At 44.4% G+C, this 14,360-nt stretch overlaps 2 protein-coding genes across 7 annotated transcripts in view; one reads left to right on the plus strand and one right to left on the minus strand.

The window, feature by feature from the left end:
- Positions 1-8,560, plus strand: part of COPG2 (COPI coat complex subunit gamma 2) — a 36,263-nt gene extending 27,703 nt beyond the window's left edge. The window contains exons 18-24 of the mRNA XM_007055945.4: positions 937-999; positions 1,504-1,643; positions 2,038-2,209; positions 5,115-5,212; positions 6,306-6,444; positions 6,903-7,001; positions 8,113-8,560. Of these exons, the coding sequence (XP_007056007.1) occupies positions 937-999; positions 1,504-1,643; positions 2,038-2,209; positions 5,115-5,212; positions 6,306-6,444; positions 6,903-7,001; positions 8,113-8,243 (842 nt within the window). The 3' untranslated portion in view covers positions 8,244-8,560. The remainder of the gene's footprint in view (positions 1-936; positions 1,000-1,503; positions 1,644-2,037; positions 2,210-5,114; positions 5,213-6,305; positions 6,445-6,902; positions 7,002-8,112) is intronic.
- The window catches only part of MEST, a 31,881-nt gene continuing 26,031 nt past the window's right edge, over positions 8,511-14,360 (minus strand). For 5 of the 6 annotated variants that reach the window (XM_027818307.3, XM_027818308.3, XM_043521155.1 and 2 more), the window contains 2 exons: positions 12,537-12,600; positions 8,511-10,079 (listed from right to left, as the gene is read on the minus strand). In XM_027818307.3, the coding sequence (XP_027674108.2) occupies positions 9,962-10,079; positions 12,537-12,600 (182 nt within the window). In that variant the 3' untranslated portion in view covers positions 8,511-9,961. Of the gene's footprint in view, positions 10,080-12,536; positions 12,660-14,360 lie in introns of all 6 variants that reach the window. The other variant, XR_005223826.2, reaches the window with a different exon arrangement.

Genomic DNA, 14,360 nt, shown 5'->3' on the forward strand with positions numbered 1-14,360 from the left:
GATCCCAATACTTGGGGGACTTCCTGAAGCTGCATGCTCCAATCACAGCGGGGTCAGCACAGCCATCACCCTTTGGAGATGGATACATTTAATACCACCTAGCTCCTGGTTTGTTTGGTCTGATGAGGTCCTGTTTGCGTCTCCTTGACACTGGAAAGCAGGGCATTTTCCATACGAAGAAGTGGTTTGCCTGCCCCAGTGTCTTTGGCCCAGAGTCTTCTCTCCTACTCTAGTGCAGTGTTTGCTGCTGCCTTCTACCCCAGAGGCGCATGCGTATCCGGGCTGCTGTGTGTGTAATTTATGAACAGCTTCTGGATCTTTAAAGGGTTAGAAGAGCTCTGTAAACCAAAAATATTTAAAAGGGTTTTGCTAGTTTTCTGTTTCATGCTTAACGCATTTCTGATCTCCCAGTGTTTTAGAAATAACTTTCATATAATTCTTTCATGCTAGCCATTAGATCTTGGAGGCTGGGGGAAATTAATGATTTGGAATCAGATTAATGATACAGTCTCCTGAGAACAGAGTAAATAGTAAGCTGGTGCCTTCTGAGAAGTGGTAGCCTGTCTTGTGCAATGCTGTGTTCATACAACAAAGCTCAGCTGCTGACTTATGCACAGTAGCTGGAGTGGGCGTGGAGTTGGAGGCAGACCTGCATTCCGAATATGTTGGTGAAGGCAACAGCGTTTAATTCCTGGCCAAAGGTGGGATTCTGTTACCGTGATTCACTAATCTCTCTTCTCTTGGGAGGCCACACATTGTGAGAAGAAGAGGCGATGCTTTGATTAGTGCGTGCAAAAAAGTGGATGAGAAACAACATGCAGTAAAATGTGTGGAACACATGACTGCTTAGTGAATCTGTAGGGGAAGATTTAATGGGGCCTGAAATGAGTTTCTGAGGAACTTTACCACACAGTATCTTTGCTTCTCTTCCTGCAGAAATTGCACTAGTGGCCAGCAAGCCTGAGAAAGTTGCTCCGTCCCTCCACGACATATTCCAAGGTATGGGAAGAGGGGATCAATGGTGTCTCCAAAGCAGTGGTCCCCAAACTGTGGGGCATGCCCACCTGGGGGGTACGGAGGGATGTTTCGGGGGGCACAGCAGGGCCTAGGTCAGCCCTCATGAGGGAGGGGCGGGTGTGCATGGAGGGAGCCCCCCAGCTCCATTCCAGCCCTGCTCCCTGTCGTAGCTGTGGCCCCAGCTGCAGCGCCGCTCCTGGCTGCAGCTCGGCCACTGGCCCCTGCTCTCTACCCCTGGCTGTGGCTCCACTCTCAGCCTCCAGCCCGGCTGCAACTCCATTTCTGGCCCATGCGGGTGTGGACACATGCCATTACTGGGGGGAGGGGAGACGTGAGAGGAAACGTGTGAGCACCACTGCTCTAATGCTTGAAGACCAGTGGAGGGAGGTGTGGATATGCCAAGTATTTTACCACTGGTAGGGAAGGAGGTGATTCTCAAACCTGTCACCAGAAGGTGTCTAACACTGTCCATCTGTTTCTGTGCAGAGCAACTGGCTGCCATTCCTGAGTTTAAGAGCTTGGGTCCCTTATTCAAGTCATCTGAGCCAGTGCAGCTTACAGAGGCAGAAACAGAATACTTTGTTTGCTGTACTAAGCACGTGTTCACTAATCATATGGTTTTCCAGGTAAGACAAGTACATTTGCTGGAGTTCCAAAGGGACCCTTTAGAGACTGGGTATTTCATGAATGCATTGGTATTTAGTGTGTGCTGGAGAAGAACATCCTGTCCTAGTGGGAGCTATAGTGGTGACCAAGTTGAGTCTTTGTGACACCTGGAGACCTCCAGTCTTCTGCTTCTAGACTAGTGAAGAGCAGTCTTGTCCTGAAAATGAAGAGTGCGGGAGACATGAGTCAGTCTGTAGAGTTCTCCCTGCCATCAGGACCACAGAGAGCATGATTGGTAATGAGGTGGGATGTTCTCCATGTTTATGGCAATACGGTAGCTGATTTCAGAAAATGTTTAATAGAAAAGTGTTTGCTGCACTCAAGTCCCCTCCTTTTTATGCTTCACTTTTGCAGTTCGACTGCACAAACACTCTAAATGACCAGTTATTAGAGAGGGTCACTGTGCAGATGGAACCATCGGATGCTTACGATGTGATTCGCTCTATCCCAGCAGCCAGCCTTTCTTACAACCAGCCAGGCATGTGTTACACTCTCGTCCGACTGCCCCAGGATGATCCCACTGCAGGTACCAAATGGAAGGATAATGTTTTGCATGTGTAGGCCACTTGAATGACTTCTCAAAGAAACGCTGGCGAGATGCTTAGGATTTGCATTTAATGTGTTAATTTTGTATGTCTTGTATGTTAGATTCTACCATTGTTTTGTTTTTGTTTTCAAGTTTCACTATCACTAGTATAAAGAAAAGGAGGACTTGTGGCACCTTAGAGACTAACCAAATTTATTTGAGCATAAGCTTTGGTGAGCTACAGCCCACTTCATCGGATTCCACTGAATGCATCAAATAGATGTGTTAGTCTCTAAGGAGCCACAAGTCCTCCTTTTCTTTTTGCGGATACAGCCTAACACGGCTGCTACTCTGTAAACTATCACTAGTGTTCTGTGTAAGATCTACAGTTAGTCAAAATAATGTATACACTTCGAAATACATACAACTATACTGGATGATGGAAAGAAAAATATGTTAAAGGAGGTGGAGCAATGCAGTTAATAACAACGGGACACTGAGTTTTCCTTGTTGTCTTGAGGTTATTAAAGCAGCAAACTGGAAAATATGGACACTGCCTGAAACGAAACACAGGAGCAGAATCAGCCTAATGTTGCCCTTTTTCGACCCGAGCAGCTTTGGGGCCGTGGGGAATGTTGGGAGTAGAAACTGTGGCTAGGTGTTTCTTCGACACAGGTTTGTGTATTTACAAAGAACGATCAAAGCCCTGCGTCTCTGAGTGCAGAAGGAATCAAACAGCATGAAACAGCTTCTTTTGCTCACAGCACCAGGAACGCTCTTTTCAGCCTGCCCGCATCCCCCTGACCCAAAAACCTCTACCCAGGTTTCTTCCGGGGTCGGACGCTGTGCTTTAGCTGTTCCTTCCGTATGGCTACGTCCCTCTCCCCGTCTTAGCTCCACCCATTGTCCTGTTGGCGCCCAAAATGGTGGCGGCACCCTGTATGGCCCGTTCCAAACAGAAAGAAAACAAACAGTTTAACAAATTACAAATGATACAAGGTTAATTATTTACACGTGTGCTCTGTCTTTCTATCAAGATGTTTTCACATCACCAACCCAGATTGATTCCTTATTTCCACCCAACCCGCTGTGGGATATTTTGCTCTTTGCTGGACTTTCTTACCACCACCAGGGTGTGAGGGAGCGGGCCCCATTCAGCCAGCCCCTCTGGAATGTCATTTCTGTGTCATTTACTGGCTGTTCTATTTGAATGGGGGAATTCACCTCTGGAACTTTTCCAGACTCAACTTGCACAGCTACAGTCTCAGATTCAGGAGAGGTAGCCAAGCTGTCCCCCCAAACTGTAAGCAGTAGCATCTGTATCCAATATGAAGGGGGTTTTGAACCAAGGATAGGCCAAAACAGGAGCAGACCCAAGAGCCTTTTTCAGCTCTAAAAAATGCTAAATCCCGCCCTGCTGACCACTGAAATGGTTTCCCTTTTTCTTACTATTTTCTGCTTGTCAGAAAAATTCAGCAAACAAACAGGGATTAGTTCTTGTTTCAGAGCTGCAAGAGCTTTAGTAGCAAAGATTGCCCTGAAACCCTGCGTCTCAAAACGGGTTTTAACAAGCCTCTATCTTTCCCTTGCTATGAAATGCAAGCCAATTATTAGCTCATCCACTGTTTCAGCCACTCAGATGTCTTGTTCAAATTCAGTGGTCCAAGCTTCAAACCCAATTTTTGGATAGGTGCCCTTGTCCCAATCACTGTCTCCATTTGAGACCAATTAGGTGGTTCAGTTTTGGATCCCCTGTTCCCTAGGCTTTTTAGTATGCCTGGTCTAATAACTTGTCAGTTATTCCTGTACACATCATGGATCCTGTTACTCACTCAATAGCTAAACTCTTGTTACTGTTGTTTAACTGCCCACATCTAAACAAAGACCGGGGTGACTGATCTTTGTACCTCCACCAAGCTTTGCCCCTTTAGCCTGGTGTTACCTCTTTTTCCGGACTGGGAGAGAGTCATTCCCTAGACGCTTGTGATACTCTGTCTTGGCCTGCCTTAAATTTGTAACCGTCCTCCTTTTTGTGGCCCGTTTTGCCAGAGTATCAGCATTCAGCTGAACTGTTTCCTTTAATTTTTGCATTACTGCCAATTTCCCTTGGTTTATGAACTGAATGTATCCGTTTTTGTAATTGTTCAATAAGGTAATGAACCAGATCAGAATCCCCCCTTCCATCAGATGTATTAGACACAGAGCTGTAGTGACAGGGCTTGTAACACTAATTCAAATGAAAAGATGGCCAGAAAGATGGGCCTCACAGTATCTCTAGGTGTAAAGGAGATTGAGATGTTTTACTGGTGCAGTTCTCTGTCCCATACACTGGGTTAAAATCATTGATGTATGGGATTGAGAGAATTTTCTTCCAGGGTAGAAGAGGCTGTTTTTTGCCTTTCATTCATAGTAAAAATCCCACTGGGCTTGAGGTTAGTTTAACTTGGTTAAATATTGTATTTGGGACTGGATTTTTTGTTACACTTTAATGTCATTAGGAAGTTTTAGAATTAGGCTGGACCACTGAAGTGTGGTTCAGGTTTCTAGATCGTAGTCGGTATGGCTAGAGAACATTGCCGTGGTTTCTAATGGCTAGGAACACCTATCTGATCTGACTCCAAAGTCTTAAAGGGCATTGGCTGGTCCCAGTGTGCTTTAATTTCTGCATATTCCCTGTCTTGGGAACTTCCCTTACCCTAAATTTAGTGTAAAATTCCCCAATAAACTCTCTCTCTAAATTGTGGTGTTAATTCCCAGGCTACCTGGGGAATCTGCTACATCTCTATCTTGGGGAGGAGATCATTGGTATGGTGCTATTGCTATTCCCTTTATGAGAAAGGAGAGCTTCAGCACTCAGTTTAGACAAAAGAAACTACACGCTCCTGATTCTCTCCCCTTTTCCCAGTCGCTTGTACTTTCAGCTGCACAATGAAATTTACAGTCCGAGACTGCAACCCAAACACAGGGGTGCCAGAGGACGATGGCTATGATGATGAATATGTGGTAAGTTCAGTCTTGTTTGCCGCACCTAAAGTGTGTGTGTCTTCCTGTCCCTGTGGGATTCTGATCACTCTGCCATAGTCTCCTTTTGTGTCTTCCCTACCCCCCACTCTTTTCTGCTACCCTCCTGTCTGGAACACCATCCCAAAATCATTCCAGCTGTTCATCCTTTGCCTTGTTCAGATCCCTCCTAAAACCTCGCTTCTGCCAAATCTTTGTGCGGTGACTCCATTTACGTGTACTTTGTTCATCTTATTTGTGTGACCCTGTCCAACCCTACCCCCACCCTATTTTGTTTGCCTGCACTCTTGTGTCATGTCTGCATTCTAGATTAGAAGCTCCCTGTGGCTTGACTCTCTGTTCAGCGAGGTGCATGTGTTGGCATACAAAGTAACTCCTCAGGCTTTGGGGAGTTGAAGTCTTCCCTTGTGCTCTTGGCTTCTTGCAAGGTAACTTCTCCTAGTTTTATAATAGGATCTAGAACGTGTCCTCCAGTTGTAGTAATTGAGCATGCTTCTTGGATGGCACCTCTGCTAGGGAGCTCATTTCACTGACATTTGTTTAAAAGTCTTAAGTCTTGCTAATAAAGCCCACAAGCATTACTTTGCCTCTACTTTCTAGGGCCTTCATGCACATGTTAAACTGCAGCTGTCCTCTGAAATGAGTCTAGTGTACTGGCCCTGTGCCAGTCATAACTATATCCTATGCTGCTGTCTTCCTCCCCGCTCTGTAAGCCTATGTCTGCACTTCAAGCTGGAGGTGACATCTGCAGCTGCGGTAGACATGTGTGTGAACTCTTTCAAGCTAGTGAGGTAAAAATAACATATTGCTGTGGTGGTGTGAGCAGCGGGATGGGCTAGCCGCCCTGAGTACAGTCCCCCTTGGGACCCTGGGGATGGACTCAGGCAGCTACTCTGTCCTGCCGCAGAGGCTGCAGGGCTATTTTTAGTGCAGTAGCTCAGTCTGAGCTAGCGTGTGTACATCTGCCCAAGCTGGAAATTACACCTCCAGCTTGAAGTGCAGACGTACCATAAACTGAAGATCCTTTTGTGTATGATTCTGTGCAGCCCCAAATTCTCCCTTGTTTCTCTGCCAGCTGGAAGATCTGGAGGTAACAGTGTCAGATCATATTCAGAAGGTCCTAAAGCCCAACTTCGCAGCTGCCTGGGAGGAAGTAGGAGATGACTTTGAGAAAGAGGAAACCTTTGCTCTCAGTTCAATTAAAACCCTTGATGGTGAGATGATCCCTTCTCCCTAATTGTTTGGTAACCCAGACGGGACACTGTCCAGCTGCGGAAACAATATGTGCGGTGTTCGGGGAGAGACTTTTTATGCTAGTTTAGAAAGATCATTCTGGGGTCTGGTAAATTTGAGTACCCATAGTGTGGCAGCTGCATGGCTGTGTGCTGCAATGATGGGTTTGGAAACCACCCACCTCCCTTCTGAAAAGTAGTGGCTTGGGGGAAAAGTTGCACTCTTCAGTGACTATTTGTGATGGGGGAAGAGGTAATGAAAGGTTGGCAAGTCCCCGAGGCTTCGCACCCCACTTAATGAGCTAGATTGGCTAAACCCTAAGTCATGCTCAGGACATGTTCTCTAACTGTGAATTAAAGTTGCACAGGAAACTTGACATCAGAATGTTAACAGACTATGTAAAAATAACCTTTTTTCCTCTTTAAATCTCTCAATGCAGAAGCTGTCAGTAACATCATCAAGTTCCTGGGCATGCAGCCATGTGAGAGGTCCGATAAAGTGCCAGAGAACAAAAATTCCCACACGCTGTATCTTGCTGGTAAGCATCCACCAGTGATGGGTTTGTTTCCATACTCCTCTGCAACACAAACTTATTCTACTGAAATTTCCAGGGGGTCAAGAGATGGTTTTCAAATACTGAGAGAGAATGGATTACAGAGCTCTGTACAACAGCATGTTGCCTTTACAGGATGCTGTTAGGTGCACCTCAGCCTAGACCTTTCCATCTTTTCTTTCCTTGCTGCTTTTTGTCAGCAGGAAGTATATTAAACCCCTTTCTGAAAGGATCTAACCTGCAGTCAAATGCTTAAACTAAGCTCCTTACCCATCTCCAGTAGCTTTCCAGGGGCAGGCCAGAACACCCCAGAGCACTTCTCAGTTTCCTAGTGCATCTTCTTACTCACTAAAAACCTGCCCTAACACTCCAGGCACTTATTTGGTGACACACTCCCTGTTCCTCTCACATTTTGGGGATACATGAAATGGGAAAGACTCAACTTATTTCTACTCTCTTATTCAGCTATTAACAGTAAAATAGAAAATTGCATTTAAAACTATAGTATCCAGTTCTAAGGGCTCAGATTCTGTATCTGCTCCGTGCACAGAATTCCTAGCGACTCCAGTGGGAGTTTGTATATGCAGTGACTATTAAATAGGGTTTGGAACACAGTTCTGTGCATGGAGCCCTAACCCTTAGGAAAATGGCTAATTCTCCAGGGTTGCTTTAATGTCGCAAGGGGCACAGTGGTAGGAGGAAAGGCTCAAGTGAGTCCTGACAGGCTCTTCCTTTCTCAGCTGTGGCTCGGAACCCAGAGCAGCTCTGCTTATGGGCATGTAGCAGGAATGATCACTACCTCTTTGGAGGGGCCTGGGCTTCAGGTGCTAGCCCTGTGTTTAATCCACTGTGTCACACATTTTAAACCTGAATCTATTTGACATTAGCAGTCTTTAAGGAGGGTGTGTCTGAATCTTGTTACTTGACTGAAAGCATTTGCTCCATTCTGTAGGTGGCTGCAGCTTTAACTAATTCTTCCATGATTTAGGCTGTGGCTGTACAGCTGTCAGGTTCACAGGCTGGGCTTTGAGTCACTGAAGGGTAACTACTGGAGCTATTTCATTAATCTACTCAAAATCCTGCTCTTTGTCCCCAGGTGTGTACAGAGGTGGCTATGATGTGCTGGTGAGATCCAGGCTGGCATTAGGTGATGGAGTGACCATGCAGGTGACTGTCAGGAGCAAGGATGAAACACCAGTAGATGTCATCTTGGCCTCTGTAGGCTAAGTCATGCTATTTTTAATACCTGCAGGGGAATTTCACCTCAAGGATCTTAAACAGCCTGGCTCTGTCCTGTCTGACCTTCTGCATGGAGTTTTTATTCTTTGTCATTTTGTATGAGGTTGCAGTAAGGGCAGCTCTGGCTGGTCTCTGTAACATACTTAATGCTGGATCTCACCCCTACCCTGGTCATCAGTTATATGTTCCTCTGACTGATTGCATCTGTGGACCTTACAAGACTTGACAGGGGATAAAAACAAACTGGAATTAGTCTTTTGTCAAAACAGATTTTTATTAACAGAAAATAAACATTGATCATTCCAGTTTCAAGTTGTTGAATTGTTGCTAATAAAATAGAATCGTTAAAAGTTTTGCCACAGCAACTGACAAACCTCAGTTCAGCACAAAGCAGCCCATACTGGAAAACCTTTCCTCTTGATGGGATGCTAGTAACTAGAAATCTGTTCAGTTGCAAAAAGCAGTGGTTCTCAGTCCTCCTGCCAACTTGGCTTGACAATCAGTTTTGTAATGTTTCTGCCTCTGGTGCTGTGTGAAAGGCATATGACTTCAGTTCTGAACCGTCAGCCTAAAACTGAGTTAAACACTGTCCCTTTTAAGGGGAGGACTTGCAACTCTTTAGGAAAGATACTACTTTCCACAGTATGAGGTCACATAAAGCCTCTGTATGCAGCAGAGCCAGTACTTTGGGTTTTTTAAAACTTGTTTTTAATACTTTATACATTCCTGTGGTTTAAAGTAGTTATTGCTTTAATAGTGGCAATCAGTTTTAGGATTGTTAAGCTATGTGTATACTACACAATTTATCTAAGAGCCCTCTTGACTTTGTGCTTCAGGCTGATTCTGGCACAGTAGAGCACCTCTCTTCCATGACATACTGGTGAGGCTACAGTGCAATTTAATTTGCACCTTATTACATTATGGAGTTGACTACTACTAATAGTGGTTAAGGAAACTTGCCTTTTAGGACTGTTCCACACTTACATTTTACTGGCATAACTGGGCTAGTCAGGGGAGATGCTGTGCCAGTAAAAGCCCTTCTGTAGACAGTTCTACCAAGAGAAGTGCTCATACCCCAGTATAACTATTCACACGAAGGGGATTTTGCTGCCCTAACTAGAGCAGTATAGTTAATGTGTAGACAAGCCCTTCCAATGAAGAATTAGGTAACCATGCCTGACAACTAATTACTTGTTCACATCTTTATAATGTAGATATTTTCCCATTTTAAAACTTGTCTGTTCAGTAGGTCAGTTAAATGCACTTTCAGAGAAGAGAAAGATCTACTGTGCCACTTTCTGTTCTAGAAACAAGCTAATTGGCATGTGGTTGCAAATGGCTTCCTGGAATAGGCCGGGCTTCTTCTGGCCACAAGGACAGGGAAGGAGTCTTGGAATAGCATGATTAGCAGTGTTATCTTTCCTCCCCCTGTGACCTACCTCGTCCTTACCACTAGTTCCCTTCTGGCCCAGGACCAGAACTACTATCAGTAACTTCCCTTGGATGTTCACATGGTCGTTCACAACTCCCTCGAGGTTAATCCTTCCCAGTGTCCAAAGGTTCAGTTCCTTACACATATGCAGCAGTCTAACATACCCAAAGATCACTCTGCACAGGAAAGGTAAGTGTCCGGTCTGGAAATAAAAGCAGGATCTTTCCCAAACACCTCTGAACCAAAGCATGAGAGGGAAAGACTACGTAGCTGCTCAGAAGGAGTTGATGAAGTTCAAATATGCATTCAGGAAGCCCATAGGATCTTCAAGCTGTGGATAGTGGCTAATGTGGTCATCCAGAACAGAGACTGTAGACATGGGAAGCACCTTCCTGTTGAAAGAATGGAACAGCTAGTAACTGCATGCTCAATAGAGAGCAGGCACTGGAGTAGACAAGTAATCAGACTAGGCTTCAAGACTGCTCCAAGAGGTGGAGTGGTCCATACAACTGCAATAAGATCTTGTGATCCTGTGTGGCCATTCTTAACCAAAGGGGTACCTCCATTAGCATGGGCATTACATTATCACCCACGTAGTCTGCATGCTTTTATACCACTGCTGTGTTTTTGCCAGGCACTGTGCCAAAAAAAAAAAATCAATTGAAATAAATATTGTACTGACATTCCAGTGAATATAGTAGAGCAGTATAAACAAGTCATTGTCTGCATTAAATTTTAGTTTGTACTAGAGCTGTCAAGTGATTAAAAAAATTAATCGCACTGTTAAACAATAGAATACCATTTCTTTAAATATTTTTGGATGTTTTCTACATTTTCAAATATATTGATTTCAATTACAACACAGAATACAAAGTGTAGAGCACTCACTTTATTACAAATATTTGCACTGTAAAAAATACTATATTTCAATTCACTTAAAACAAGTAGTGTAATGCAATCTCTCTATCATGAAAGTTGAACTTACATAGAATTATATACAAAAACACCTGCATTCAAAAACAAAATGTAAAACTTTAGATCCTACAAGTCCACTTAGTCCTACTTCTTGTTCAGCCAATCGCTCAAACAAGTTTGTTTACATTTGCAGGAAATAATGCTGCCCACTTCTTGTTTAAATGTCACCTGAAAGTGAGAAAAGGCATTTGCATGGCACTGTTGTAGCCAGCATTGCAAGATATTTATGGCCAGATGTGCTAAAGATTCAAATGTCCCTTCAACCACCGTTCCAGAGGACATGCTTCCATGCCAGTGCCAGGTTCTACTTGATAACTATTCAAAGCAGGCAGACTGACATGTTCATTTTCATCATCAGAGTCAGATGCCACCTGCGGAAGGTTTCTGTAGTTTCCACATTGGAGTGTTACTCTTTTAAGACTTTTGAAAGCATATTCCATACCTTGTCCCTCTCAGATTTTGGAAGGCGCTTCAGAGTCTTAAACCTTGGGTCAAGTGCTGTAGTTATCTGATAGAAAACTCACATTGGTACCTTCTTTCCATTTTGTCAAATCTGTAGTGAAAATGTTCTTAAAACAAACAACATGTGCTGGGTCATCATCCAAGACTGCTATACCATGAAATATATGGCAGAATGAGGGTAAAACAGAGCAGGAGACATATAATTCTCCCCCAAGCAGTTCAGTCACTAAGTAATTAACGCATTATTTTTTTAACGAGCATCATCAGCATGGAAACATGTCCTCTGGAATGGTGGCCGAAGCATGAAGGGGCATACGAATGTTTAGCATACCTGGCATGTAAATACCTTGCAACACTGGCTACAAAGTACCAAGCAAATACCTGTTCTCACTTTCAGGTGACATTGTAAATAAGAAGCAGGCAGCATTATATCCTATAAATGTAAACAAACTTGTTTGTCTTAGCAATTGGCCGAACAAGAAGTAGGACTGAGTGGACTTGTTAGGCTCTAAAGTTTTACATTGAACTCAAAAACAAAACAAATTATGTAACCAAAAAATCTACATTTGTAAGTTGCACTTTCACAATAAAGAGAATGCACTACAGTACTTGTAGGAGGTGAATTGAAAAATACTATTTCTTTTGATTTTTACAGTGCAAATATTTGTAATAAAAAATATAAAGTGAGCACTGTACACTTTATATTCTGTATTGTAACTGAAATCAAAATATCCAAAATATTTAATACATTTCAATTGGTATTCTACTGCGATTAATAGCCCTAGTTTGAACTCTGCTAGTGCTTTTTATGCAGCCTGTTGAGAACCACTGCCACAGAGTATGGGCTATAGTTTGATGATACACCATATGGGTTCTAGTGTGGTCAGATGTCCCTTAGACTGAGTGAGAGCCCAACTAAAGCATCCACTGCCAGAAGCCACCCCAGGAAGAGAGCTGCTCCTTCAATTTATAGCAAAGGTCTCAAATTTTTCAGGCATGTTTTAGTTAATCCTAGCCATTAGATCAATTACAAATTTAAGATCCTGCTCAGACTATAGTTTACCCCAAACCTATTCCTTAACTGAATCCACACCAGACTGGAACTCTCATCTCCCCTTGACAGATTCTTCCAAATTCACATTCAGCAGTGGGAGATTTCCAGTTATTCCTGGTTACGTACTGAAACACTGAACAATTTAATGATCTCATACAGAGATGAAGAAAAGTCTAAAGTTGTCATTTTCAAATGGATGATTAGTCGGATCCTAAACTCAAGTCATCTAAAATGAGTGGTGTTTTGAGACGTGCTGAAACTACCGCAGCAAGCAGTGACTTCCAGTGCTTTCACCACAGCAGCCACTGCATCAAAAATCAGTCTCTAGCTGTGCCTAAAATGTGGCCATGAGACTTACCTGTAGAGCTGAAGAAACTCTGGATATGGATTTACAGGATCCAAGGGCCCATAGATTAGATGCACTGCAAACGGGAAGAACACAAACAGCTTCCATCCACCAAGTTGTCCACATGCACTGTACCTTTACCCACGCAAGAAATCCCGCATTAAAGCCAGCAGCCACTGGAGACGTGAGAACCTTTCTGCCTTGGAAGTATATTCTCAAAAAGGCACAATGAGTGTTTACAACCAGTCTGAGGGGGGTATTTTTCACTAGCTTGTTTGGTAGCCAGGAACCATGGCTGGCACACAGCTGTAGCCTAGCATTTGAGGGGGGTGAGAGTTCAGTGCTCCTGAAAGTGACGGGATTGATTGATTGTGTCAAGCACGTGCCTTACAGTTTCCCCCTAGATAGTCAAAGTGTAACATGCAAGCCTGGGCTGAGCACAGAGACTGCACACGAGTGAAACCTCAAGAGTGAGACCCTTGCACGCTGAAGAGGAAAGTCAGGCCCTTAAAGGCTTGTCTGCTCACACAGATTGTAAACACTTCATACCAATACAGTTAAAGCAGCACAGCCCCCTTAGGGTGGGTGCAGTTATTGGTATAAAGGTGCCTTCTTGAGCTATAGGCTTCTTAATGAGAGCAAGTTATACCATTGTAAGGCACCTTTACACCAATGCAGCTGTGGCCACTAGGGGTTTTACTGCTTTAACTGGAATCAGTTTAAAAAAAAGTCTCCCCCCAACCATGATAGTGCTGGTACCAAACCTATGCACAGCCCTAGTTAACGAGTTCATTTCCATGCCGCGAGCAGCGTCAGATGCCCACCCGGAGCCATAAGTGAATCTCATTTTTCCTTGCCAAGGGCAGCTCCCTTATACTTTGCACTGCTCTAGCCCTTTTCCCCCTGGGATCTCAAATCCTCCGAGGTAGATGTGGGGGTTCACAGAGGTTCTCCACCCTCCACTGAAATGCAGCCATCTCATGGGGCTGGGGGATGACAGAGCAGCTGAAGGCAGGGAATGACAATACACTAAGTTGGATTGTAACGTTCCTATTTCTTCAAGCTGTCCTTCCCCAAAGCATATTACACGCAGCTAAGCAACTGTCTCAGCAAGCTCCCTCCTCCCCCTCCCCATGTAACAAGGCTAATCAGATTAAACAAATGACCTATAATAAAGTCACAGGAAGCTCTAGACGGGAAGTCATAGGAGATTGAAGATGCTTTTCTATCTTCAAGGCAGGTTCCTCTGAAATGAACATCCCCACCCCAAACGGCACCCAACCTTCCCCTGGGGGCCTGAAGAGTCTCCCAAATTTGAGGAGTGCCTTGGCTTTTCAGGGGCAAACCTGACACCCACAATAGGTGTTAGAGGTCTGCAATAGGATCCACAGTGCCTCAAAGGAATTGGCTTAGACAAGAATTACACTGGTTACAATCCTGCCACTGGCTCCCCAATGCCCCAAGTTCAAGCTCCTTATCCTCATACTCCAGTTTCTATCACCCATTCCCCTCCCTGAACCACTGCTGCCAGCCTTTGTTCCCTTCTCCCACTCACGTCTGTGCATTCGTCCACACTACTGGCCTCCCTAAACTATTTCACCAAATCGTCCCCATGGCTCATTCAAATCCCTTCCAAGAACCCACTTCTGCCATGGCATTTACAACTTGCTATAGACAGAAAGCAGGGCTGATACCCTGGCCACTCCAAAACTTCAACGGCCCTTGGGTACCAGTCCCTGCATTTGGCAACTCCAACAAGGATGTGTAGAAAAAAATCCAAGCTGTAAGGCACAGTCCTGCAAGGGAGCAAAGATACGCTCCAGTGTCACGTGGGAC

This window comes from Chelonia mydas, chromosome 1 (genome assembly GCF_015237465.2).
Source record: "Chelonia mydas isolate rCheMyd1 chromosome 1, rCheMyd1.pri.v2, whole genome shotgun sequence".
NCBI classification, from domain to species: Eukaryota; Metazoa; Chordata; order Testudines; family Cheloniidae; genus Chelonia; species Chelonia mydas.